The 25,986-nt window shown below is 39.3% G+C and overlaps 1 protein-coding gene across 1 annotated transcript in view; it reads right to left on the minus strand.

Moving 5' to 3' along the window:
* Rere (arginine-glutamic acid dipeptide repeats) overlaps nt 1-25,540 on the minus strand; it is a 150,867-nt gene extending 125,327 nt beyond the window's left edge. Inside the window, exons 1-4 of the mRNA XM_026397970.2 lie at nt 25,297-25,540; nt 11,174-11,222; nt 3,660-3,784; nt 1,732-1,831 (exon numbers count right to left, since the gene is read on the minus strand). Coding sequence (XP_026253755.2) covers nt 1,732-1,831; nt 3,660-3,784; nt 11,174-11,222; nt 25,297-25,322 — 300 coding nt within the window. The 5' untranslated portion in view covers nt 25,323-25,540. The remainder of the gene's footprint in view (nt 1-1,731; nt 1,832-3,659; nt 3,785-11,173; nt 11,223-25,296) is intronic.
* Between the last annotated feature and the right edge of the window lie 446 nt (nt 25,541-25,986).

The following is a 25,986-nucleotide window of genomic DNA, read 5'->3' on the forward strand; positions in this document are numbered from 1 at the left end:
AAAAATCAAAATCAATCAAATTTCTGTACATTTCCTCAACAGCAAGCAGTGTGGTATAACTGTGCAGTAAAAAGATTCCCAGCCAGGCTTTTTGGTACATGCCTGGAATCACACGGGCTCAGGAGACTGAGGAAGGAGGATTGCAAGTTCAAAGCCAGCCTGAGCAACTTAGTGAAACCCTGTCTCAAAATAAAATTAAATATATAAAAAGGACTAGGGATGTGACTCAGTGCTTAAATGCCCCCTGGGTTCAATCCCTGATACCAAGAAAAAAAAAAAAAAAAAAAGCAAGCAAACATATAAACTGAATTGGGAAGAAGGATATTTTCTTTCCTATGCTATGATCTTTTTGGACTTTGGACATTTAAAAAGACATCTGACCCTTCTAAGACTTGGATTCATATTTAATTAGAGAAAGGACATATGAGCTCTAAAGTCCCTTCCAATTATAGTGACTGCTCAAGGAAAAGGGGGTGAGGGGTACTTAACTAAATTATATTTAGTTAACCATTGGAAGAACGGCTAAGCCTCATGTTTAATGTCTTATGTAAACATACATAACCAGGCAGACTATCGTATCAAACTTGATTCCATAAATATTCATTATTGCTTATTTGGATTTGATGATTTCATATTTGCAACCATATAGACAGGGATTATTTCAGGTAACTTCAAGATGTATTAATCTACCTATATAGCTTACAGAATAGTCCTTAGAATATATTCTAAGATTAAAATGAAGTATCCAAAAATAATAATAAATTGCTTTCAGTAATCATATTGTTTATAGCAGTATAAACTGCTATTCTGAGCTGCTGTGTAGGTATTATGGCATTAAAGCAAATGAGTAATTATGGTGGCATATCATGCAACAAACTCAATAAGCTCAGAAAGGTTAGGCTCACTGATTTCATTTTACTTTCCATTTTTCAGTTTTTTAAAGTTTTTTTTGCGGGGGGCGGGGGTGGAGTGTATACTGGGGATTGAACCCAGGGTTGTTTTAACCCTGAGCTAAATCCCCAGCACTTTTTATTCTTTATTTTGGAAAAGGGTCTTCCTAAATTGCCCAAGCTTGCTATCCTCCTACCTCAGCTTCCCAAATATCTGGGACTATAGGCTTGAGCCACTATTCCCAGAAGGGTTGTTATTTTTAAAACTTAACTTGTTTTATTATCATGTGAAATTTTTAAATGGTCTCCAAGTAAACTTTTAAAAAAAGAAAAAAAAAGTTGTTATCCAAGAAGCACAGCTTCTTCTGTACTCCTCCCTGTACTTTCAAACATGGTTTCAGACACAGTAGAGGAGGTTAAATGCATGAATATATGACCTTGGACTGTGATTTAATTGTTTTCTTGTGTCTAAAAAGGTGCTAATAGTAGAACCTACCACAAGTGGTTGCGTGAGGATTAAATAAGATTATCTACACACACGGATCAGGTTCATAAGATTTCAGTGAGTATCAACCACTATTACCAGGCCTCTTTTGAGGCTCATCACAATCCTGGAGAAGCCAGGTCACTGGCCTGAGGATACACTGAAGTACAAAGTCTGGCAACTGGAACAACTTGAGCCCAAGGGCCAAGACCACATCTCACCTCCCTTTCCCAACAGCACAACACTGCACTTACTTCTGGAATGACTAGCTTCTTCACACTCCATGGTCATCACATTCTCCCTACAGCTAGCACAGGGGGAAAGAACTTTCTGCCCAGGATGACTTCAAAGACTTACAGTGTTCAGGGCATTCAGGGTGGTATCATCTCGAGATGCTGCAACACAGCCATCCTCAGTGGAACCTCCATCACACATCCCTGCAAATGCAGCCATGCTCCTTGGGAAGAAAGGAAATTCTTTGCTTCATCAGCACATAGCAACACCACAGAGATCTTCAGAGCTCATGTTCAGCCCCTCCAAATTCCACTATCACATGCATGATAACCTACCTAACACGCCTGTTATAACCCTTCACTCCCCCAGCAACCCAGCAACAGAAATGTTACTCTGGGTTGGATTCATTTGTTGTTTCTTCCCCAGCTTTAATAATACTAAGATTTCAGATCTGAACACATGAATAATCTATTTGTCACAATACCCCACAACATTACAATCTTTTTTTTTTTTTTTACTAGACCATTAAACACAGGAGTTGGAATCATTTTGACAAAATCATACATGCAAGGAATTTGATTACAATTACCATTCCCCCCTGCCACTTTCTCTCCCCTCCACTAGGGATCTTCCTTTCACTCCTTGATTTGCTTGCTTGCTTGCTTGCTTGTTTGTTCTGGTACCCGGAGTTGAACCCAGGGGTACTTAACCACTGAGCCACATCCTTAGTCCTTTTTATTTTATTTTGAGATACAGTCTTACTAAGTTGCTGAGGCTGGTCTCGAACTTGTGATCCTCCTGCCTCTGCCTCCCAAGTCTGGGATTACAGGCATGCTCCACCATGCCCCGCTTTATTTATTTTTAATTGGTATTTGCTATATATACATAAAGGCGAGACTTCCTTTGGTACAATTATATATGAATATAACATGATTTTTTTTTTTTTAAAGAGAGAGTGAGAGAGGAGAGAGAGAGAGAATTTTTAATATTTATTTTTTAGTTCTCGGCGGACACAACATCTTTGTTGGTATGTGGTGCTGAGGATCGAACCCGGGCCGCACGCATGCCAGGCGAGCGCGCTACCGCTTGAGCCACATCCCCAGCCCGATATAACATGATTTGATTAAAATCTTTTGAAAGCAAAGTCTCCATATGTACAATTAAAAAAAAAAGACTTGAGAAGGCATGCAAAATTAATTCCTATTAAAAGTGAGAAGTTGAGAGATTAAAAAACCCTTAGTAGTCATTTACTCCATTTACACATTTTTATCTCTACCTTGGAACACCATGCCTAGCACTGCTGAAGTATCTGAAGTATCTAGAAGTATCTGAAGCAGAATTCAGGAACCTGGAGCTGTGCTTTCCAGTACTACTCACTGGCAACACTGCAGTGTCTCAGAACTTAGTGCAGACAATGGAAGGCTCTCTGCCTGTTATGTACTAAGAATGGATTTAAACTGCCCTTCTGCAATTTTTATGTTATCAAGTTCTACAGAACCACAGGTAAATGTTTCATGTAGATAAGCCACAAAAATCTCAGGTTCAGGTCTGGCATTAATGAACAAGTACAAAGAAGAGAGAACATGAAATCTGAAATGGAATTGTCAAATTACTCAACTGGAACCAGGGGTGGTGGGTGATGATTACATGTAGGGCTTAAAAATGTTTTCCTGGGGCTGGAATTGTGGCTCAGCAGTGGAGCGCTCCCCTAGCACGGGCGGGACCCAGGTTTGATCCTCAGCACCACATAAAAATAAAAGGCATTGTGTTGTGTCCATCTACACCTAAAAAATAAATAAATATTTTAAAAAAAATGTTTTCCTTCTGAAGAGCTCAAAACCTGATGTGGAACAAAACCAAGTAAGAAGAATAGTAATTGGGTAAACTATTTTTCTCTGGTAAGATCAGGGCCCTGATTATAGAGGGCTTAAAACTTAAAGTTAGAGAATGCCCAATATATAAATAAAATTTCAGGGAAAGGAGAGTTTGTTCCCTTCTAATCAATTCATATGCCCTAATTCAGAAAGCAGGAGGGGGCAGATTCCTATTACCTTGCTGCTCTCAAGTACATAAGGAGGTCACAGTCATTAACACCAGGCATCCAGACCAGTTCCTCATGTTGGGTCACAGTATCACCATCTGGAGAAGGAAATGGCTGCAACTCTGGAAGTTTGGCCTGCAAGACAGGGATGAAGAGGTCACAACTGAGGCATGTACTAGAAAGAGCTGTTTCAGTAGGCAGTCCCTGGGACGGATGCAGTGGTTTACTGAGACTCTTTCTTCAGAGCAACAGAAAAGTAACAGCAAAACCACGACTCATTTAAAGTGGCCTACACCACGTCAGGACCATTTCACCACAAAACATATTATGAAAGACTGCTTAATCTCTGTTTAGGAAGCAGCAAACACTGTCAAAGTAAACCTGTACCAACACAATCCAAAGAGAAACAGAAATGGACATGTGTAGATAAGTAAAAAACAAAACATAAAATGTTGTAGGCGATAACAGCTATGTGATAAAGAAGTGAAACACACATTCATTTCCAACATAACAAGTCTTCAAAGATATATGCAAATAGTGAAAACTCATTTGAGGATATTTGCTGAAAAACCTATTAGATTAATGCGACTAATGAGAGAGTTAGTAGCAATACTGGTCAACAATATATGGTTAACATGAGAAAACTATGAAGTATTAAGGCTAACATTAAAAATCAACATAGTAGGCTGGGAAAGGTGATGCATGCCTGTAATCCCTGAAACTCAGGAGGCAGCCTCAGCAATTTAACGAAGTGCTAAGCAACTGAGTGAGACCCTGTCTCTAAATAAAATACAAAACAGAGCTGGGGATGTGGCTCAGTGGTCAAGTGCCCCCGAGTTCAATCCCTGGCACCAAAATTAATTAATTAATTAATTAGCATTGTAAAATGGACCTACGATGACAGAAACAGAGTGGGGGTGGGGTGGGGAGGGGGGTAGGGTGCTTGTGAAAAAGAAAAAAAGAACTTTCTGGCATAACAGAAATGTCCTGTACTTGATATGAATCATCAGCATTAATGGAACAGTATACTTAAGAACACTTCACTGTACTGAAGGTAAACCTCAAAAACATATGAAATATTTAACAACAGTGTTCAACAACCAAAATTCTAAGTTGTCAAATTAAAATACCTCAGCCACTTTCTCATCCTCTCCCTGTTGGGGCAGAACAAAAGCAAGCAGATTTTTGTGACTGTACATGACCATCAGAGACCTGCGAGAAGTTAAATGTTTGTAAGACATACACGTTCTTAACTCAGCAAATGGTGAACCTGGGCATGTGAGTCTGATATTTTAAATTAAGAGTTAAAGTTAAGAAGCTCTGGTGTACACAGACTGCACACAAAAAAAACCTAAGCAAATGAAGGAGGCAACAGTACTGTCCAACAGCAATGAGAACAATATATTTAATTTTAAATAGTCTACTAGCCACATTAAACAAAACAACGTACACCCCTGTCTGCACTAGCCATGTTGCAAGTGCTTCACAGTGAAGTAGGACAGTGTCACACAGGTGTTCTGCACCGAGAAGTAAAGTGTGCCATGGTGAGATGAATGCAGGAAACAGAACTGTCCTATTCAGAAACTGCTCCATGCAGGGACAGGAACCAATATTTGAACACCCTCCACTTTCTTCCAAACTCCAGAATCTTCACTTGTATGTGGAAACTCATGGTTTCAAATGTTTTTAAAACAACTGTGTGGCAAAAAACAACACCAGTAGACCACATGGCTCTCGGGTGAGGCTGTGACCTCTGCCTTGTTTGCACTCTTCAATGTCCACAAATGTGGGTGAAGCGCTCTCTCTAAATAAGGATACTCTTGTTTGACACAGTATTGACATTTATAATATTCCACTGTGTGCCATACTATTTCTGTTTTAACACTTAGCAAAAATATTAAAATAATACTAAAACACAATAAATACTGGTATCAAAAAGTCTTCAACATGACTACTGAGCTCTGCTTCCCCAGCACCAAGGACAGAACTTGGCATGTAGCTCCCCAATGGCTATTTGTTAAATTAAAAGTCTTATTGTTGGGAAGCAGGACCAATTCCCCCAAGAGAAATGGATTAGAAATATAATTAGACAGTAAGCAGGAAAAAAATAGAAAAAAAAATTAAATATTTTTAGTTGCAGATGGACAATACTTTTATTTATTTACTTATTTTTTTTTAAAGAGAGAGTGAGAGAGGGGGGGAGGGAGGGAGGGAGGGAGGGAGGGAGGGAGGGAGGGAGGGAGGGAGAGAGAGAGAGAGAGAGAGTGAGAGAGAGAATTTTTAATATTTATTTTTTAGTTCTCGGCGGACACAACATCTTTGATGGTATATGGTGCTGAGGATCGAACCCGGGCCACACACATGCCAGGCGAGCGCGCTACCGCTTGAGCCACATCCCCAGCCCAATTTACTTATTTTTATGTGGTGCTGAGGGTGGAACCCCGTGCCTCACACATGAGGCAAGTGTTCTACCACTGAGCCACAACCCTAGCCCTAGCAATGGTTTAAATAATAGGAAATGGTCAGCCTTGCTGAGAAGAGAAATGCAAATTAGTAACAAGGATACCCCGTTGCTCATCTATCTCAGTAATGACAGAGGAGAATCAATATTACCCATTTGCTTGCCCTCCAGGCCAGCTACCCAACTTTTGAGAACAGATGCAAAGACACAATGGCAAATATACAAAAGTCAATATGCAGAGGCTATTCACTACAGCACCAGTTATAACAACAGATGACTTAAGTAGCACAAATAACCATCAACAGGGACTGGAAGAATGAACTGTTCTATCCACTCAGAGTTCTACAAAATGGCAGAGGGAAAGAAAAGGAGCTCTAGATGTTGCTATGGAGGAAACAACAGGATGTAATGTTGAAAGAAAAAAAGAAGGGGAAAAAAAACGTGTGCATATCATGCTATCGTTTACGTAAATAAATACATAAAAATAAGAAATTTCCAGAATAACAATCTCAGCCCAGCATGGTGGTCATGCCTATAATCCCAGAGGCTGTGGCAGGAGGATGGCAAGTTCAAGAACAGCCTAGGCAACATAGCAAGACCCTGTCTCAAAATAAAATTTAAAAAGGACTGGGTTGTAACTCAGTGGTATAGCACTTGCCTAGCACGTGCAAGGACGTGGGTTCAAAGCACGGGACTGCAAAAAAAAAAAAAAAGAAGAAGAAGAAGAAAGGAGTAACAATAACTATGTATTGAATTATTTCCACTCTAAAATCTACTTCAAGTTGATTTGCCTATACAGCACTAGTGGGATATATTCTATAAGGGCAAAACAAAATTTAACAGTACACTGATTGTAAGGGGCTAATGGTACACCTCGGTGAAAAATCATGCGCTTTGCATATGAAAGGCCCTTGGTTTAATCACCAGTACCAAACAAATAACAAACAAACCTCTTTCCAGTTCTCTTGCCAGTACAAAAATCAAACAAAACTGTTCAATATTGTTGTAGCAGTGGGAACATTGGTATTCTGAGTTATTCATACTACATATATATTATACATGCTGGGAAAATAGCAAATAATTATGTCTTTGGCATTAAAAATGGGATTTAAGGCACGGGAGAAAGATACAGATATAGATCAAAGAACAACAGAATTTATACACACACACACACACACACACACACACATAAAACACGTTGTGTATTCATATTGATGTTTCTAATTCAAATCTAGAAACACACACACACACACACACACACACCCGCAACATATACAATACTTTATAATATAAATTCTGGATTTGAATTAATGTATATATAAAATTCTGGATTTGAATTAGAAACATCAATATGAATACACAATATTTTATTTCTAAAAAGAAAGGGAAAACAAACAAATAAAAAAAGCATATTTTCTAGCTCTGTCTACTGAAATCAGGCCTAGAAATAGTAACCAGCCTAAAAATGAACCAGCCTAAACTACCATTTTCCATTATAACAAACAAGGGCTCCATTCAAAAAAGTATAACTCCAAAACCAGAAAAGGAAATGTTCGGATGAGGCATTAAAATTATTTCACAACCAAATAAAAAGGACCCACCCCAAAACCACCAGGATCAAGTCCAAAGAACACCAGTTGCAGGAAGAAGCTCCAGTAGGCTCAAAATGGATCATTTAATCATCAAAAAGAATTGATTAAAGATAACTAATTTTTGGGCTGAGACTGTGGCTCAGCGGTAGCGCACTTGCCTTGCATGTGTGAGAAACTGGGTTCGATTCTCAGCACAACGTATAAATAAATACAATAAAGATCTATCAACAACTAAGGGAAAATATTTTTTAAAAAGATAACTAATTTTAAATCCACTGGTAACCTCTGAAGATGATATGAAGTCAACTCTGTATTTTGAAAACTGGGACAAGGAAAGGAATCAAGCAGTTGATAAGGAGGAAGTTTTGTTTAGTTAGCAAATAAATGAATAGACAGAATGAGATGATCACCATTTTGAAAGTCCCTAATAAGATAATGGATCTAAGAAATAATCAACAGCCTCCTGGTAGAAATACTTTTCACTATTCATGATGTATTCGTGCAGAAGGCAGGTACTAAACTAGAATGTGATTAAATCTCTAGATTCAACTGCTAATTATCAAGAATTACAAAAGACAAAGGAAAAAGTTAAATGGTACAAAAACAATGAGTCAAATCTAGACTGTCAGACACCATATAGAAAACCTATAGTTTTTCCAACATACACCTTGAGAAAGGGGATGGGAGGGAGAACCCTGTGGATTAAAAAGAGATTCAAGAGACATATCAATCAATTGCAATTAAAGCAAATGGCTCTTACTTAGTTTCTAATTTGAACTACAAAAAAAAAAAAAAAAAAGAAAGAAAGAAAGAAAGAAAGAAAAAGACAAACAGGGACACCTGGATCCAGTAGACACCTGCATTTTAAGAAACTGATCATTTTTATTTGTGTAATATATTCTGATTTGTCTTTTAAAAGAGCCCTTCTCTTTGGAACATCGATAATTAAGGTATTATATATTTGTGATTCATTTCAAAATACTGGTAGGAAAAAGGTGTAAGAATAAACAAAACAAGTCTGACTAGGACGTAGTCCGAGTCCCAAGTAATGACAGGAGGGCTTCATTGTACTATTTTTCCTCTGCTTTTATATCTGTTAATATATTTTAAAAAGTAAAAAATTTTAAGAAGGTAAAGGTCACCAGTTCCTAAGTGTGCTGTTATATTGGTGTTTCCTGAAAATAAAGCATATAGAATGGGGGCCAGGGTTGTGGCTCAGCGGTAGAGCACTCACCTAGCAATGTGAGGCACGGGGTTCGATCCTCAGCACCACATAACAATAAATAAAATAAAGATATTTTTAAAACTCATATATAATGTATTTAAGATCTGATATCAAGGCTGGGGTTGTGGCTCAGCAATAGAGTGCTCACCTAGGTCCAGGGTTCAATCCTCAGCACCACATAAAAATAAACAAATAAAATAAAAGTATTGTGTCCATCTACAACTAAAATAAATAAATGTTTACAAAAAGATCTGATATAAAATAAACATCTGATTTTAAATGAAGTATAAAAAATAAACTCCATTATAGTAAATTTGCTTCTTTTGTAAGAGCTCACCATCTTTTACTTAGAAATCACTTTTTCTGTTATAGCAAGAAGTCTATAAAATAATTCTACTACAGAGATGTCTCAGTGCTGGCAATACATAGTGGGAGAGAATGCACGAGAAAGCAAAGACAGGGAGGTCACTGAGTACAGCAGTCAAGTACTGGGTCCCCAGTCACCTGAACAGGCAGTCATTGCCAAAGTGTCCTCCTGCAGCTTCTTTTTTGCCCTCTCAGTTATTACCCCAGTTCAAGGATGAGAAATGTCTTCTAAAACTTATATGCCCCAATAGTTTCTGTGTCTGGGTTTTAAAATTTCTCATTATACCCTTGAACTGGATTCTTTGAAAAAATGTGAATGGCATTACCCCCCCCCAAAAAAAAAAAAAAAAGCTCAAAATCAAAACCAAAAAATAAAGCAGGAGACACTTGAAATCTCTATACCCTCTGCCTGTATCTCCCTTCCCTAAATATGATGGGCTGGCTCCCCAACATTACTTCAATTAAGCCATAACCATGGCATTCCCATTTCCTCCTGCTTTAGAAAGAGGCACATGACCAAATCCACAGCAATGAGAGGCAGGCCATTCTGAGGAAACTGTCCTTGCTCCTAAGGGAAAAGAAGAAAGACCCTTTCTTCCTCTTAACATTTGCTGTGTTTCATTTATGCTAAGAATGACTATTATTTTACGTGCTAGAGAAAGGACAAATGCAGCCATGAAACTACAATCACACAATCCAGTGTACAATGAAGTCCAAAAGCAGAGCTAAAATGTGAAGGAAAAGAGTGCATCTCAGAATCAGTACACACAGTTACCAGCCTGAGGACCCAACAAACACCATGAGAACTGCAGGGAAGCCCAACAGAGCCCACATCTGCATTGCCCAGGACATGCTGATCCATGAGCCAGAATCCTGCCTGTCAGAGCACCCTACTTGATATTAGGGTTGAAAGCGGAGGAGTCTCAGTGAACTATATAAGACTCGAGTGGCAGAGTTCACAACACAATAAGCTGCCAACTGAAAAGAACTACCCATCCTGACTTATCTGCAGAAAAAGGTGTTCAAAAAACTCTTTTCAGGGGGATGGGCAGGAATGTGGCTCAGTAATAGGGTGTTGGCCTAGCATGTCCAAGGCTCATGGTCAATCCCCAGGGAAATCAAACCCAGGGCCTCCTACACTCAAAATCTTTTTATGTAAATGTATGTGGTAATCAAATGTTCATCAATGGAAGAATGTATAAACAAATTGTGATATGCACATACAATGTATTATTCAGCCTTAAAAGGAAAGAAATTTGGTTACATGTTACAACATGGATGAGCCTCCAGAACATTGTGCTAAGTGAAATAAGTCAGTCAAAAAAAGACAAACATTATACGACTCTGCTTCTACCAGGCAGAGTGGTCAAACACACAGAGACAGGAAGTCGAGGAGCAGCTGACAGGGACAGGGGTGAGAGAGGAACAGGGATTTACTGCAAAATGGGCCTAGAGTTTCAGTTTTGCAAGGTGAAGAGTTCTGGAGATGGATAGTGGTGTGGCTGCCAACAATAAGGTACTTAATGTTGCTAAACTGCACACTTAAAAAATGGTTAAGAGGGCTGAGTCTATAGCTCAGTGGTAGAGCACTTGTCTCACACATGGGAGGCACTAGGTTTGATCCTCAGCACCACATAAAAATAAAGATATTGTCCATTTACAACTAAAAAATAAAATTTTAACAAAAATGGTTAAGATGGTAAATCTCATGTATATTTTATCACAATTTTTTTTAAAAAGTAGGTGAGGATCTGAAAAGAAAACTTCTGTATTTGAATAAAATCCCACATAGCAGTTTGACCACTGCTCAAAAAATAAAGTTCTAGCAAAAATGTAAGGACTAAAAACCCTCTAAAAGAAGCTACTAAAATGTATTTTACCTGATGGCTGGGTCCAACACGAATCTCCCCTTGTGTACTGTTCAGCCTCCTATCATGAAAATAATAAATTAGATTAGATATACACAATGGCATTCTGACATAAACATTCACATATCTTTCAAGGAAAGTAATTTACTTCAAATAAATGAGGAATAACTTGAGGAATTCACTTTCCCAGTATTTCTAATGTTGCCCCTACATGCACCTCCCACGCCACATCTCTAACTCCTTTTCCTTCCCAAGACCTGATTGCTGCAGCTTCCTGACCTGAGTATCTTTCTGAACTGTCATTATCTCATGTCTCATACACAGACATTCCTACAGGCAAACATTTCTTCTGGGTGCCCTACCACAAACTTCAAGGAACACAAATGAGATAACTGATAGTTCCTACAACATGCCCTGGATCATTCGGTTATTCACTTATTCAGTAATTATTTGTTTAATACCTACCATAAGTCAGGATTTGTCCTGGATGTTGGGGATAAAGCAAATTATAAAACAGTATCAATATGTTTTTGGAACTTATATTCTAATTAGAGAAAATCAAAGCATAGATCAGGCAATAAGTGCCAACAAATTAAATAGATGGCAAAAGATAAAATATTTTTATACTCCTGTACAAAGAAAAGTCAGAAAAAGCATTATTCATAAAGTGAGATTTGAGCAAAGAAGAAAAAGAAATGAGGGACTGAGCCCAACAGGTGAAGATGGTAAGAGCACATCCCTTTAACCTTGGCCACTCTCACTACCCTTGTGACCCTCTCCCCCATTGCTCCAATCCAAACCACCTGGGCTTTAAAAAGGCTGTTACTTCAGTAAAGCATTCATTTATCTTCTGCCCATTTAGCCCCATGTCACCTCTTCACACAGCATGCAGATGTCTTCTTCTTTCCATTCTTTCACACAGTATTTGGTTTTTGTTTTTATTGTTTAGGGTGCTGAGGATTGAACCCAGGAGTGCTACCACTAAGCTACACCCCCCAGTCCTTATGTTATTTGAGACAGGGTTTTGGTAAACTGCTGAAGCTGGTCTCTAACTTGTGATCCTCCAGCCTTGGCCTCCCGAGTAGCAGGCTTACCAGTGTGTGCCACTGTGCCCAGCTCTTTATAAAGTATTTGCTGGTATCTTTTTTGTCCCAGGCTTTACACAGGGTACTGACTGTGTTTTATACTGGTACATAAGGAAATCCTGCCCTCCCAGAGCTCTCTGGAACCTGCAACCTTCGATCACGACTATCTGTGGCCTATCTCAGGAAATCCCTTTCCATGCCAGTGACAAGGCTCTGTTTTTATAAGAGCCACTGAATTTTTAGCAGAATGAAAGAAAAGGCTTTTTAAAGAGTGAAAACTGCTTGTTCTCACTTGCTGCCCTGAACTGGGCTGAAAAACACAATTCTACAAAGAACCCAAGAAAGAGCCCAGTCCCTTGTTTTCCCCCCATGGATATGATACTCATCCCCATTGTTTTAACTTGTCAAAATGAATTTTGGAAAACCACTATTTCCTTTAGGGTCCTTGGGTCCAGTACTCTCTTCTTTTAACTCAATAATTTTTTTCATGAAGAGCTTTGTTTTGGCAGCAGACATGACAAAGGAAGAGAAGAAAGAAACAAAGAGAGGAAGACATGTGGACCAGTCCTGAATCACATAGTCCAGTCAGCTGGGGAAGTAGTACCCATCCCCCAAAGACCAGAACAGGCCCAAACCCTCTAATTACAAACATAAGACATTTCAGGAGCAACAGTACAAAAACACTAAAGATTGTTATGAAAATTAGATATTAAGTAGAAACAATCTCTAAAGTGGCAAAGTTCTCAAGAGCTCCTGGCCAAGTGGCAGGCCAAGAGAAAGACCCCACAGTGGGAGAAGAGCCTGTACCAAGGGCTGACTTTGTTGCACCAGCCACCTTCCTTTCTTTAGAAGATAGGCATGCTGGAAGGAAAAAAAAAAAAAAGAAGCTGGAAGGTAGATTGTTTACTAGGTATGTGCAGGAATTAGAAAGTTTTATAGCAGAGGATATAACAATTTTATTTGCAAACATGATTAGAATCTGAAGAGTGGACATTGGCATGCCCTACTGTAACCAGGGACTACAGAATACAGAATAAATGTTGAAATATTTCTTAGGCCAAAGTTACTAAAAGGCAGAAAGCAACACATCCCATTAGAGAAAGCTGAATGCACAGAACCCTTGCAGTTCATGCCTGTTAGAAACTGCTATTCCTGGGGACAGGGGAAGGCTCCGTGGCAGGGTCCTGCTTTACTGCAGGAGGCCTCGAAGAGGAGGGAGGGATGCTTTCATTTGGGCATTCCCAACTCCACCCACTATGGGACTATTAACTTCTAGAGATAAGTGCTGAGATTAAATTCATACTTTGTGTCCTCACAGTGTGATAAATTACCTGCCTGCTACTATTTATCCCCTTAGAACAAAATAAAAGTTCCTTGGCTTCATGAACATTTCTAGACCACTAAACTGTAAAATTTAACAACATCAGAAAGTAATACTTAAACATAATAGCAACAGCCTGTAGGAAATATTCTTTTATTGTCTTCTTTTTGGTACCAGGGATTGAACCCAGTGGCAGTTAACCACTGAGCCACAGCCCCCAGGCCCCCACCTTCTTTTATACGTTTTGAGACAGGATCTCACTAAGTTGTTGAGGCTAGTTATGAATTTGTTTTTGTTTTTGTTTTTTTTTTTAAGAGAGAGTGAGAAAGAGGGAGAGAGAGAGAGAATTTTTAATATTTATTTTTTAGTATTTGGCAGACACAACATCTTTGTTGGTATGTGGTGCTGAGGATCGAACCCGGGCCACACGCATGCCAGGGGAGCGCAATACCGCTGAGCCACATCCCCAGCCCTAGTTATGAATTTGTGATCCTCCTCTCTCAGCCTCTCTAGCCATCGGGATTACAGGCACGTCACTATGCCTGGCTTGCAGGAAATATTCTTAATCATCATTATGATGAACTCACTACATTTTCTCACATACTACTAACACAGCAATTCTTTAACATTTTGATCTGAGGACTATTTTACACTCATTAAATTACCAAGTATACCAAGGACTTAAGTTTTTTGAGAAATTACAGATATTTATTTGTTAATAAAAAATCCAATTAAACAGTAACAAGGATAATACATATTTATGAAAAGTAACTGTACTTAAAAAATAGCAAAAACATAAGCATTGTTTTACAATGTTGCAAATCCTGTTACTGACTTCCCAGGAAAGCAGGATTCACTTTTTTTCCTTCAATTTGAGCAAGTAAATTGTTTTATCTAAAGCATATAAAGAAAAGCCAACCCCATACAGCTATTGAACTGAAGAAGGGAAGAATCTACCTTGACAAATTTTTGACATTACACCAAAATTCAACAAGAGATTTTCTTAAAGGCCTATGTACAATGTGATACTAAAAACTTAATAACAGAAGCCAGATGTGGTGGCACATGTCTATAATCCCAGCTACTCAGGAAGGCAGGAAGATTACAACATTAGAGGCCAGCCTCAGCAATTTAGTAAGACCCTGTTTCAACATAAAAAATAAAAAAGGATGTGGCTACAGCTCAGTGGTACAGCACCCCTGGGTTCAATCCCCAGTGCTGTAATCAATCAGTTAATAAAACCTTAATAATTTTTTGATAAATCCAAGGTCTCTTTTGCCCTCTAAATGGATCTTCTAACTCAAACATGATTTTTCAATGTCATGAATTGTTATATAGAAAATATTGCTTCATTGAGTTTTATAGACCTTCCATATATTGACAGTTCATTATATAATTTTTTTTAATTACATTCATTAATATCACCATCCATGTCCTAAGAAAAGCCTTTAAAGCACAAAGAAAATGTGAGGCTCATGGTGATCACAGCAGATTTTTAAAATTTCTAATTTTTACTTCAAAGTTCAAATCTTAGCACTGGGAAACATTATCGGTTGTTTTCTTTTTCTTTCTTTTTTTGGGGTAGCAGAAGTTGGGGACCCCCAACCCTGAACTCGGGCTCTGGACCACTGAGGAACACCCCCAGCCCTAATTTGTATTTTATTTACAGACAGAGTCTCACTAAATTGTTTAGTGCCTCACTTTTGTGGAGGCTGGCTTTGAACTCTGGATCTTCCTGCCTCAGCCTCTGGAGCCACTAGGATTTCAGGCGTGCAGCACCACACCCAGCCAGTTGTCTTCCTTCAAACAACAAAGTAAATCTCCACCAAATCCACAAGTCTAAATGACCACAGTTTGTCAGTGGTTCTTTCAAACAGAAATGGGTTCCATGAAAACAATGTTCAGCTTCTGACTCAAATCACACAAGAGCTTCCTCAAAACAACTGTCAGCCTTTAGTCTGTAGCAGAACACATTTACACCCCCTCCCATTTCCCTGGAGGGTACTGAAGAGACAGAAAGTCAAGGATGGGAATTTTGATAAAAATTAATAATCATCAGGCGTGGGTCACAAGTTTAAAGCAAGCCTCAGAAACTTAGCAAGACCCTATCTCAAAATGAAAAATAAAAAGGGCTAAAAATAAATGAATGAATGAATAAGGAGGTCCAAAAACCATACTTTGGGAAGCACTAATTATGATTGAGGCTAAAATTCAAAAGGCCCACTAATCTACAAAGTGCCAGGTTTATTCCTCCATCATAAAGAAGAGTGGCTAACATCTAAGCACTTACTACCTTCTGAATGTGCTCTATGGCATTCTCCCATTTCTAGGCATTATTTCCGTTTTGATGTTACCAAAAGCGTGAGTATTGTTATTCTAGAAATCCAGATCTCATTCTATTCTGTATTCAAAGCAACAAAACTGCTGAAGCAATTCTGCATGGATGTACAAAGCTGCACGACCAGCACAGGGGGGCAGGGCTATGCCTGGCTTGCCATCAACATAAGGAGGAAAATCCAGACCAAAAGAATGTTCATTCCAGTCACGACAGAGAAACGGTACTACTGGACAAAGAGGTGAGTCAGACTCCAGGATGATGCAGGACACCCACGGCACACACACCTTTCCCCCTGCCTCAAGGTCTTTACGTATAACCATCCCAAATCCAGGTGCATCATATTTATATGATAAACACAAGCATTAAAAAAAAAAAAGATAAGTGTTATGGTTTGGATGTGAGATGTTCCCCAAAAGCTCACAAAATGATTGGGTTGAGAGAGTCTTAACCCAATCAGTGAATTAATCCCCCAAAAGGGATTAACTGAGTGGTAGGTTGTGGCTAGAGGAGGTGGGAATTAGGGTGCAGCTTTGGTGTATATATTTATATCTGGAGAGTGGAGTCTCTCTCAGCTTCTAGATCACGGTGATGTGAGCTGCTTTCCTCCGCTACCCTCTCCCACCATGATGTTCAGCCTCACCTTGAGCCTCAAGGAACGGAGCAGGCCTTTTATGGACTAAGACCTCTGAAAACCGTGAGATCTCAAATAAACTTTTCCTCCTCTGTAGTTGTTCTGGTCAGATCCTTTAGTCATAGTAGTGAAAAAGCTAATTAAAACAGGGAGCTATCACTCAGGAAATACTTTTGTATGCCAGACACACATTATTTCCTTATTCCAATGACAATCCTATAAGACAATATCCCCACTTCATAGATAATAACAATACTAACTGTCACACTAACAAATCAACAGACTTAAACACTGAATACTTATACTATGTACAAGTGTCACAAGCTAATTTCCTTATATGGGACAGGTAATGAAGCTCAGCAATACACTGCTTGCCTACCAACCGCAAGGCCCTTAGTTCAATCCCCAGAACTAAAGTTTCTTTTTCTTTTTTGGGGGTGGGGTGGGGGCTGTACTGGGGAATGAACTCAGGGGCATGTAAGCACTCAGCCACATCGCCATCCTTCCTGAGGTTTCATTTTGAGACAGGATCTTGCTAAGTTCTTAAGGCCTTGCCAAATTGCAGAGGCTGGCCAAGAACTTGTGTCCCTCCTGTCTCAGCCTTCCAAACTGTTGGAATTACAGGCCTGCACCATCAGGCTTGGTTCTCAGAACTAAATTAAAAAAAAAAAAAAAAAAAAAGCACATATGTAGATAGTTTCTATCTACTCACAGATGATCCTGTAATAGAGACGCTACTGTAATCAGATGAAGAAACTGAAGCCTTATACAGCTGTCCAAGAGCACATGGCTAACAAGTTGAACTTAAACTTTAATTGACTCTTATATCAGAGCTCCCAATAATACTCCCATGGTGACTGATTAAGTTATCAAACCAAACCACATGATTACAAATGAAAGTATGAGAATCCAAAGACTTCCCAATTTTTGATTCTATGTTATTACAAAATAATCAAAAAGTTTCTTTAAAAACATTGAAAATCATGTTGAAACAGAAACAGATCAAAGTTAAGGGCTCAGATTTGTGCAACATTCTTGAAATGACAAAAATCATAGAGCTAATAAAGAAGAGCCAGTGGTTAGAGAGGAGGTGTGCTAGGAAGTGTGCAATGCCAGGGCTATGGTGGCTGTTGCACAAAGCCACATGGGTGACAAGCTGGCACAGAAGTATACACTCACTGTGTACTAATGTCAATTTCCCACTATGATACGGTATTCTACTTGAGTAAATTGCAAGTTCTTATGAATCCAAAAAATTTTAGCTTTTAATTTTAGGTTTTTAAAGTCACAGAAAGAAGTAGATATGAGAAAGCTGGTAACAAAAAGACTCTGTCCCCAATCTCCTGGAGACATCTGAGAGGTGAGAGGGGGGAAAGAGTGCCATGGCTCTGGGGTGATGACATTCAAGGAGCGACTCAAAGTCCGCACTCCCTCCTTCCCTGTTTCCTAAGGTCCTGGCCACAGGGATATCATTTTAAAGACATCCTTATACTGTGGCTCAGACTACACACAGTGAATTAAGAACTATCGCCGTCCTTGCCAGCAATAGGAGGCTTTCCTCTGTGTAGCTAATATAAATAATATGTTTTTCAAAACAGCTGAGATTCAGCCTCCATTAGTCTACAAATCTTCACTTTGGAATACGTTTAAAAAAAAAATAGTCCCAGAAGCCAATTACAACAATAATGGTAAGTCATTGTGTTTATTTCTTGAGTATAAAAAAATAGAAATTCATTGTATATGAAATCTGATACAAAAGAAACTGATGTAACAAAGCAGTATCCATAGCAACTACAACTTAATATTTCAGTCCTCTTCAGCTGCAGTGGATTAAATAAAATGACAAGATGTTCCCTTTGAAAAGTAACCTGTTACCATGGAAACGTTTTAGTCTAAGAAGTAAACAGGGAATGGACAGAAAGGAACGGAAAGCCTGCAACTGAATATCAAAAAGGCAGCAGCTCTCTGCAAAGGGATGAGAAGGCTAACAGCCAGACACAGGGGCCTGCCCTAACCCAGGCTTGCCCAAGGAACCTGACGCCATCACTTCATCACAAAAGAGAGGAAAGGTGCACAGAGGCAACAGTCTGAGTTCTCACTTAAGATGCTAAAATGTCTTGAATCTCCTGGGAAGAGGAGAGACAAATGGTTCCAAAGACAAGACAGAAGGAAAGCACTGGCATGAATGATCAAGAGCAAGAGCTAAAAAAACTGAGGCCTTTTCACAGGCAGTTGGCATGACATCCCACTGTAACCCAGAACTGACCCCACCCCCAAACCTAAGGACAGGACAGCAGTGTGCCCTGTGGCCCATTCCCAAAGGACTGGGACTGACAAGTCACAGGTCAGAGACTCCTGTTCTGTAAATGGTGTCACATAGTGAATGAGGCCACTGGGCAATTTTCCCTGTTCCTATCCTTCAGGTCTTCAGTATTAGATAGTAAATAATTCTTATCTTTTCCATAAGATGTTACATTGAGCAGGAAGACTGACATGACATCCAAAGAAAGAAGACTAGAAACTCAACTTAATAGCCCATTTAGAAAGTGACCACAGAAACATTCTGTGGGTCCAAAGCAAAATATACTAGATTAAAAAAAAAAAAAAAAGCAATTTATTAGAATCACTTATTTTTAGGAGAAAAAAAAATCATTTCAGGGGTGAAAATGAGGATTATAGGAAATTTCTTTTAAAGTCTGATGTAAATCTTTAAAACCCACCCAAATTTTGTATTCTATTCTACAACACATTACCATTCATTAAAAGATAAAGAAAAAGTCCATGACACTGGCACCTCACTGCTGAAAACTGTTTATATATGAGCCTAGACACTGAGGTGCAAGAAAAGAGCAAAGACTTCAGAGTCAAATGAATTGACTAGATTAAATTGTCAGTACCAAGATTCTGTTGGCTCCATGAGTATGTTGGGGTACTGGGGATTGAGCCCAGAGGTGCTCTACCTCTTGAGACAGGGTCTCTTCAAATTCTCCAGACTGGCCTTGAACTTGCAGTCTTCCTACCTCAGCCTCCTGAATAGTTTAAGTATGATCTTGAGGACATGATTCAATTTCTCTGAGCCTTGAGTTCCTTCATCTATAAAATGAATTTCATAATGACTATGTGAGGTTGCTATAAAAATAAAAGACAACCTACAGAAAGAACTAGGCACAGTGCTTGCTGTGTAGAGGTCATGGCTATGAGTAGCTTTGGGCATTGGTAATAAGCGAAAATGGGAGCTAAACTCTCCATTCTGTTCTCAGAGCACCGCCTCCCTCTCTCCTCCCACAAATACCACAGTCATTGATTCTCTATTTTGTGTAATTATTTCTTTCAATGGCTATGTTGCCCTCCAGACAAAAAGCATCATGAAGGTACAAAGCAAGCTTGGCTTTGGCTCACTACTATATTTAAGAGCCCACGCTTCTCTCTAAAGATATTTTGAATAAACAAAAGACTCCAAAAATCTAAATTTACTACTGCTCAGTCACAGATAGCAACTAAGGTATTTGTTGCAAAAATTAAGACAAATTGTTGTGACACAAAGCTAGCCCTCCAAGTAAAATTAAACTGAAAATAGCACTGATAGACTAACTGGCAGACAGGGGGCTGGAGTAGTGGCTCAGTGGTAGAGCACATGCCCAATATGTGTGAGGCACTGGGTTCAATTCTCAGCACTGCATATAAATAAATAAAATAAAGGTCCATTGAAAACTAAAAAAAAAAATTAAAAATCAAAACAACTAACTGGCAGGAACAACAGCCTTCATTCAAAAGCAAAAACAAAAACAACAACAACCAAAAAAAAAAAAAATCAAAGATAATTAGTCAACAACCTTAAAAGTATAAATGTTTCTAACTCATACACAACTACAAAGGTCAACACAGGTCAACTTACCCAAACCTGGAAATCACAAAATTCTGAAGTTTCTCTCATAGAGCTGGGGTTGTATATAGCTCAATGATAGAGCCCTTGCCTTGCACTTGTGAGGCACTGGGTTCAATCCTCAGCACCACATAAAAATAAATGAATGAATGAATTGATTAATTAATTAATTTTCTCTTTATATATAAGTTTCCTGAGAGGCTAGCTAATTCAATCTAATATCTTTATAGAAGAAACCAAGGCCTGAGGAAATGAGAGTGCTTTTCTGAGAGGTCACACTGAGTTCAAACAAGGACTCCAGAACACAGAAGCAGCTCTCCCACAGGCTCCTCCTAAATATAATTCAGAGGCTACTACTAAGAAACTAGGCATTGGCTGAGAAATAATGAGAATTTCCATGTTGATAATAAGCTGATAATAGCCTCCATACACAATAATGTGTTGAATAATTTCAGGGAAAAATGGTTTTAAAAATTTTAACAGGTGAGAAAGATCTTACAAAGTGCTCTAAGAGTCTTACTCCATTGTCTGCTTTTCTTATCTATCTTATTTCTCCACCACTGCCATTCTGTAGAAATATTCCAAGTACTTGGCAATGATATAACTCAAGTTATCTCAGGCTCCTCAGGGTTTTCTTTTAATCACCTGCTGCAAAGATGAAAATGGCTTAAGGACTGCAGAGCTGCATGCATACAAGTATCAAGTTTTAGTATATGAACTTAAAAAAAAGGAAGGAAGGGAGGCAGAAACCTCATCACAACTGAGAACAATTTATAAAGCAGCAGTCTTTGAAGATTAAGCTGATCTTCTGACCAAAGATGTTGCTGGCTTTCTGTGCATTGAAATCAAACTACATTATAAACCTGAATAGAGTGTCCCAGAAAAAAAGACTTTGGACCAAGTAAGCATGTCTACAACACAAGTCTAAAGGTCTTTTTGTTCCCACTGGGAAGACTCTGAAATGCTATAAAAAGTATAACATACACACACACATCTCTCTCTCTCTCTCTCTCTCTCTCTCTCTCTCTCTCTCTCTCTCTCACACACACACACACACACACACACACACACACACACACACACTTATACTGGAGAAAGCATAAGAAAAAAATCATATCACACTGATACACCAAATGTAACAAAACTATGAAAGTACAGTTTCTTTTAAAAACAAAATTTCAATAAATATAAAGACAAATAATCAAGAATAAAAAGAAAGTAGACCAGTAAATTGTGGTTAAAAAATACTGGTAACTAACTACTTAATTCCTAAAACAATTTCTAATACTGTCTCAGTTGACCATGAACAATAAAAATACTATGGAGGTGATCACATATACAAGAGAGACTTGGCTTTTGAATGAATAACAATAACATACTAAGCAACTACTTGCCAAACACTTATCATTTTCATTTCATCTTTACAACTGAAAAATATTTATTTCCATATGATCCATGAGAAAAAACAGGTTGACAGGCATCAGAAAGTTTGTCCAGTGTCGTGTGTGAAGTAGAAAGAACAGTACTACCTGGCTCCCAATCCAGCCTTTTCTCATTTACTCATGAACTTATTTACATGTCAAAGACTTATTTGCCAGGCACTCTACTGGGAACCAAGACCGCAAGAACAAACACAATCCTCAGAAACTTCAAATCCAATGGGAAAGAGAATCAAACCACCACAAATAAATGTAAATAGTTCAAAGACCTCTGATAGATATGATCTCTAATTATCCTAGCTGAATTAAAATGAACTGTTAAGCATACAAAATGAAAAGAGTTTTCAGATTTATCTTAAACATATCTTCATTGCCCACATCTGAAACTGCTCAATTCAGATGATCAGCAATTGACTGTACTCATCCAAGAGAAGACTCATGAATATACACATCATTTCAAATATTCCATTAGTATTTAGATAGTATTTCTCGCTTACAAACCGTCAGGACATTTGTTTCACAGTGTTCGGAAAACTATCTTTTGATGGAAAGATAGCTTGGTTCACTAATGACCAAAAATTAAAATGAAAAGGAAAAATGAATTCAGAAGAAAAAGGATCAGGAACTAGAGAACCACAGACGTAGTAACTAAGTGAGGTCTTGGGTGCCTCAGAGTCCTCTACCTCATCAGTTAGCCCACGAGATGAGAGTGGAGGAATTATGAGAGCTATGAGATTAGGAATGAAGTGGCATGGAAACACAGCGAAGTGTGTCCCAGCTTTCCAGCAGTGACCACACCATGTGTGCTGATGGAGGAACATTTTAAGCAGAAAACTCTACTACTGTGGTTCTGATTCAAGATTCTACCAAAATGACATGAAAAGCTAACAAGATAATAATTTAGTGCACTTCTACATTCCTTCTGAAACAACCTTCTGTACTCTCCCACATTTCCTGACACTCTGAAGTATCTCAGGAAGGGAACAATAAGCCAAAATGGAATGACTAGCATCTTTTCAATGTTCAGCTTACACAGACCCCTGACCAAGACAGTAACTTCCATGTGCTGGTTCCTTCACCTCTGCCACATCCACACAAGCAATGAACCCCTGAAGCAAGAGATGAGTGGTCGGCAAAAAACATGCCAGAAATACAAGAAATACTGTGGTGACTTACTTCACTTATAAGGTGAAACAGAAAAAAAAAAATTGACTCTTAGCCACAGAGGGTATCCATAGATCAGAGCCAGTGACTTTGTGTCTTTACCAGCAAAAAGGGCAGCTGCACACAAGATCCATGAACACAGGTATGTGCCAGGCCCAGTCAGCCATCCATCAAGCAGGAGGAACCTGAGCCAGAGCTGGTCAGCTATGAGTATAGCTTCCTGCTCACATTTTATTAGCTAAATTGTAAAGAAAGTTTAAGTTAAAGACCCAGCAATAGAAAATCAGCATTCTCAACTCCAACGCTGAATCTTCTCTTCAAGTCTGAAACAGTAGGCTTTCATGGACCCCACATGTACATGACCAGAAAGTGCTAGTGTCTGGTTTCTCTGGGCTAGAGAAAGGATAAATTTTTGAGAGAGAGAATGCAAAGGAAGAGCAAACGGTGCAAAAGATATCTTTTTTACCTTTTAGCAGTACTCAGGATTGAACCCAGGGGAACTTTTGTTCTGAGCTACATCCCCAGCCCATTTTTATTTTGAAACAGTGTCTTCTTGCTAAGTTGGGGAGGCTGGACTTGAACTTGCAATCCACATGCCTCACCTTCCTGAGTAGCTGGGGAAAGATGCTTCTAAATAGAGTAAATAAGATAAGTTCCAGAATCAACGTTTCATGGTATGGGGAAATGTGGGAAGCTGCCTCAAACCTCCAAATGCAATGTTCAAATAAAAAGGATCGTAATGGGAGGAGAACCCTCACATGATTGGAAAAATAGATCTGAAGACAGCAATAAATGTCAACCTAAATTATTCCTCTTTAATTCATCTCCTTAGTTTACAATCCCCAAATTTAACCTATAAGAATACAGATTATATACCTCAGGAATATTTTAAGTGTCTAGAATTCACCACGTTAAGCCTTAGTTTAAAACCTTCTGCTAGACTCAGGGGCTTTCTCTGACTAAAGCTGATCATGCAAAGGTCATATTATACAACTAAGAGCTTACAAATCATTTCTCCTTTGTATCAATATATAGTAAATTTCTTCCCTTACCTATGAGGATTTTTCATATTTTTCTTTATTGTATATTTTCACCCATCCCCACAAATACACAAAACTTAATGTCACTTCAATTTCTTTTCCAAAACCTATCAGCAGAAAAAAAGGAGAGGAAGCAATAAGAAGCAACTAACATAATTCAAAATCGCTGAAAATCTGCTTGAGTAAGAATTCAACTAGTCCTAAATCTGCCTATTCTGACTGGCTCCCTAAGCTTACCATGGAGAGAACCATCTGCCTGAGCCTTCTCTGTGAGCAGGAAGCACAAAAAGTATAGCTTTCCCTGGGTAGGAAAGACTAGTGTTGGCCATCAAGCCATGGGCACCCAATGTGGCCTTGTTAACACCTCTGCCTTCTCCAGCACCCACTACTCCTTTCACTTCTCTTCTATAGAATTCACCAGTCACACAGCAAAATACATATGCACACAACAAACATTATCCTATTTAAAATGAACATACAAAAATAAGCACACAGAATACATGGAACCTCAACTTCTAACACAAATGTCAATGCATACAGTTTTCTGATAATTGTGAAGAAATCTTCCTAAACTCCAAAAGGAAGGATTTGCTTCCTTCTGAACAACACAGTACAAACTGATGTGACAATCTTTCACTTTTTAAAAAGCCATTTTAAGGTGAAACTGTTGCCACCATAATCCACAACTATCTCCTGCCTATGTCAGATTTCAGAAAAAGATGACAAGAACTGTAATTTGCTCTGGCAAACAGGCTCTCAATCAAAACAGGTTCCACCCACCTTCAAAGCAACCAATAGCTACCCACCTACCACCATTCCTAAAACATCCAAACAGAACTGCTCTCTGGCCCAGGCGATCCCGGCCAGCCACAGGCGCAGCAAGGCGGGGGGCCTGCAGGCTTGCTCTGCAGGGCTTGAAGAGACAGCTCGGCAACAAGCACCCAGCGCGCCTCGGGTTAAAACCATGCCAAGGGAGGAAGAGGTGAGGAGAAAGCGGGGAGGACAGGGACAGAGGGACCCGAGAAGCTTCACATTCCTCATCTGCTTAACGCAGCCCTGGGTAGAGCCCGTTCCCGCTGTTCCATGTCGCAGCACCACCTCCACGGCCAGCTGGGCTGAACCAAAGGCTCCGGGAACAGGACTCTGAAGGATGAATGACTCAGAGACATCTCCAGAAGTGAGAAGGAGCAGCCAACCACCACCCGGCCAGAGAGGCCAGAGGAAGGGAGCCTACCTGCAGGGGCCGAAGGGATCCTCCATGACTAACAGAGCCCCGGGTGAGTCTAGCTGATCCCTGCACCTCTCTTACCGCTAAAACTCTGCCCTTTTCTACTCTAACTGCTCAAAATGGAGGCACATGCAGTCTGAGAGACCTCACAGAGCTTTCACTGAGCTTGTGCTATGACCTAAGCCTCCACGCAGAACGCAGAAACTTCCCCTCACACTGACAGGACTGAGCATGTGCTGTGACCCTCCCTCATCCACACAGTGTCTCTGCACGACGCAATCAATCTCAACCCTGCTGTTTCCGTAAATAAAGCCCAGCCAACAGACGCGGCAGCTTCTCCCTGCACACCAAGCTAGTGTGCAGGGAAGTGGGGCCTCAGGAAGGGGATCTGAGACAGCCAACGCCACAAGCTCGGCATAAGGCTTCAGTCCATGCCTGCGCCTCCAGACAACAGCAAGTTCTGTTTTGTCTATTTTTTTTAAAAGGAAATGGTGGTCTTAAATAGCAAGATTTCCAAGAAAGAATAGAAACAAAGGACATAAACAACTATGTGTAAGATTAATTAGCAGAAATATTCCAGCACATTTAAAATCATAGTAGTAGCTACTTAAGAAAACCAACTCCATACATCTCTCTTTGAAAATCTTCAACATTTCGAAAACAAACAAATACACCACGGTAAACCGATGTGTCACA

The sequence above is a fragment of the Urocitellus parryii genome, chromosome 11, assembly GCF_045843805.1.
Source record: "Urocitellus parryii isolate mUroPar1 chromosome 11, mUroPar1.hap1, whole genome shotgun sequence".
NCBI classification, from domain to species: Eukaryota; Metazoa; Chordata; class Mammalia; order Rodentia; family Sciuridae; genus Urocitellus; species Urocitellus parryii.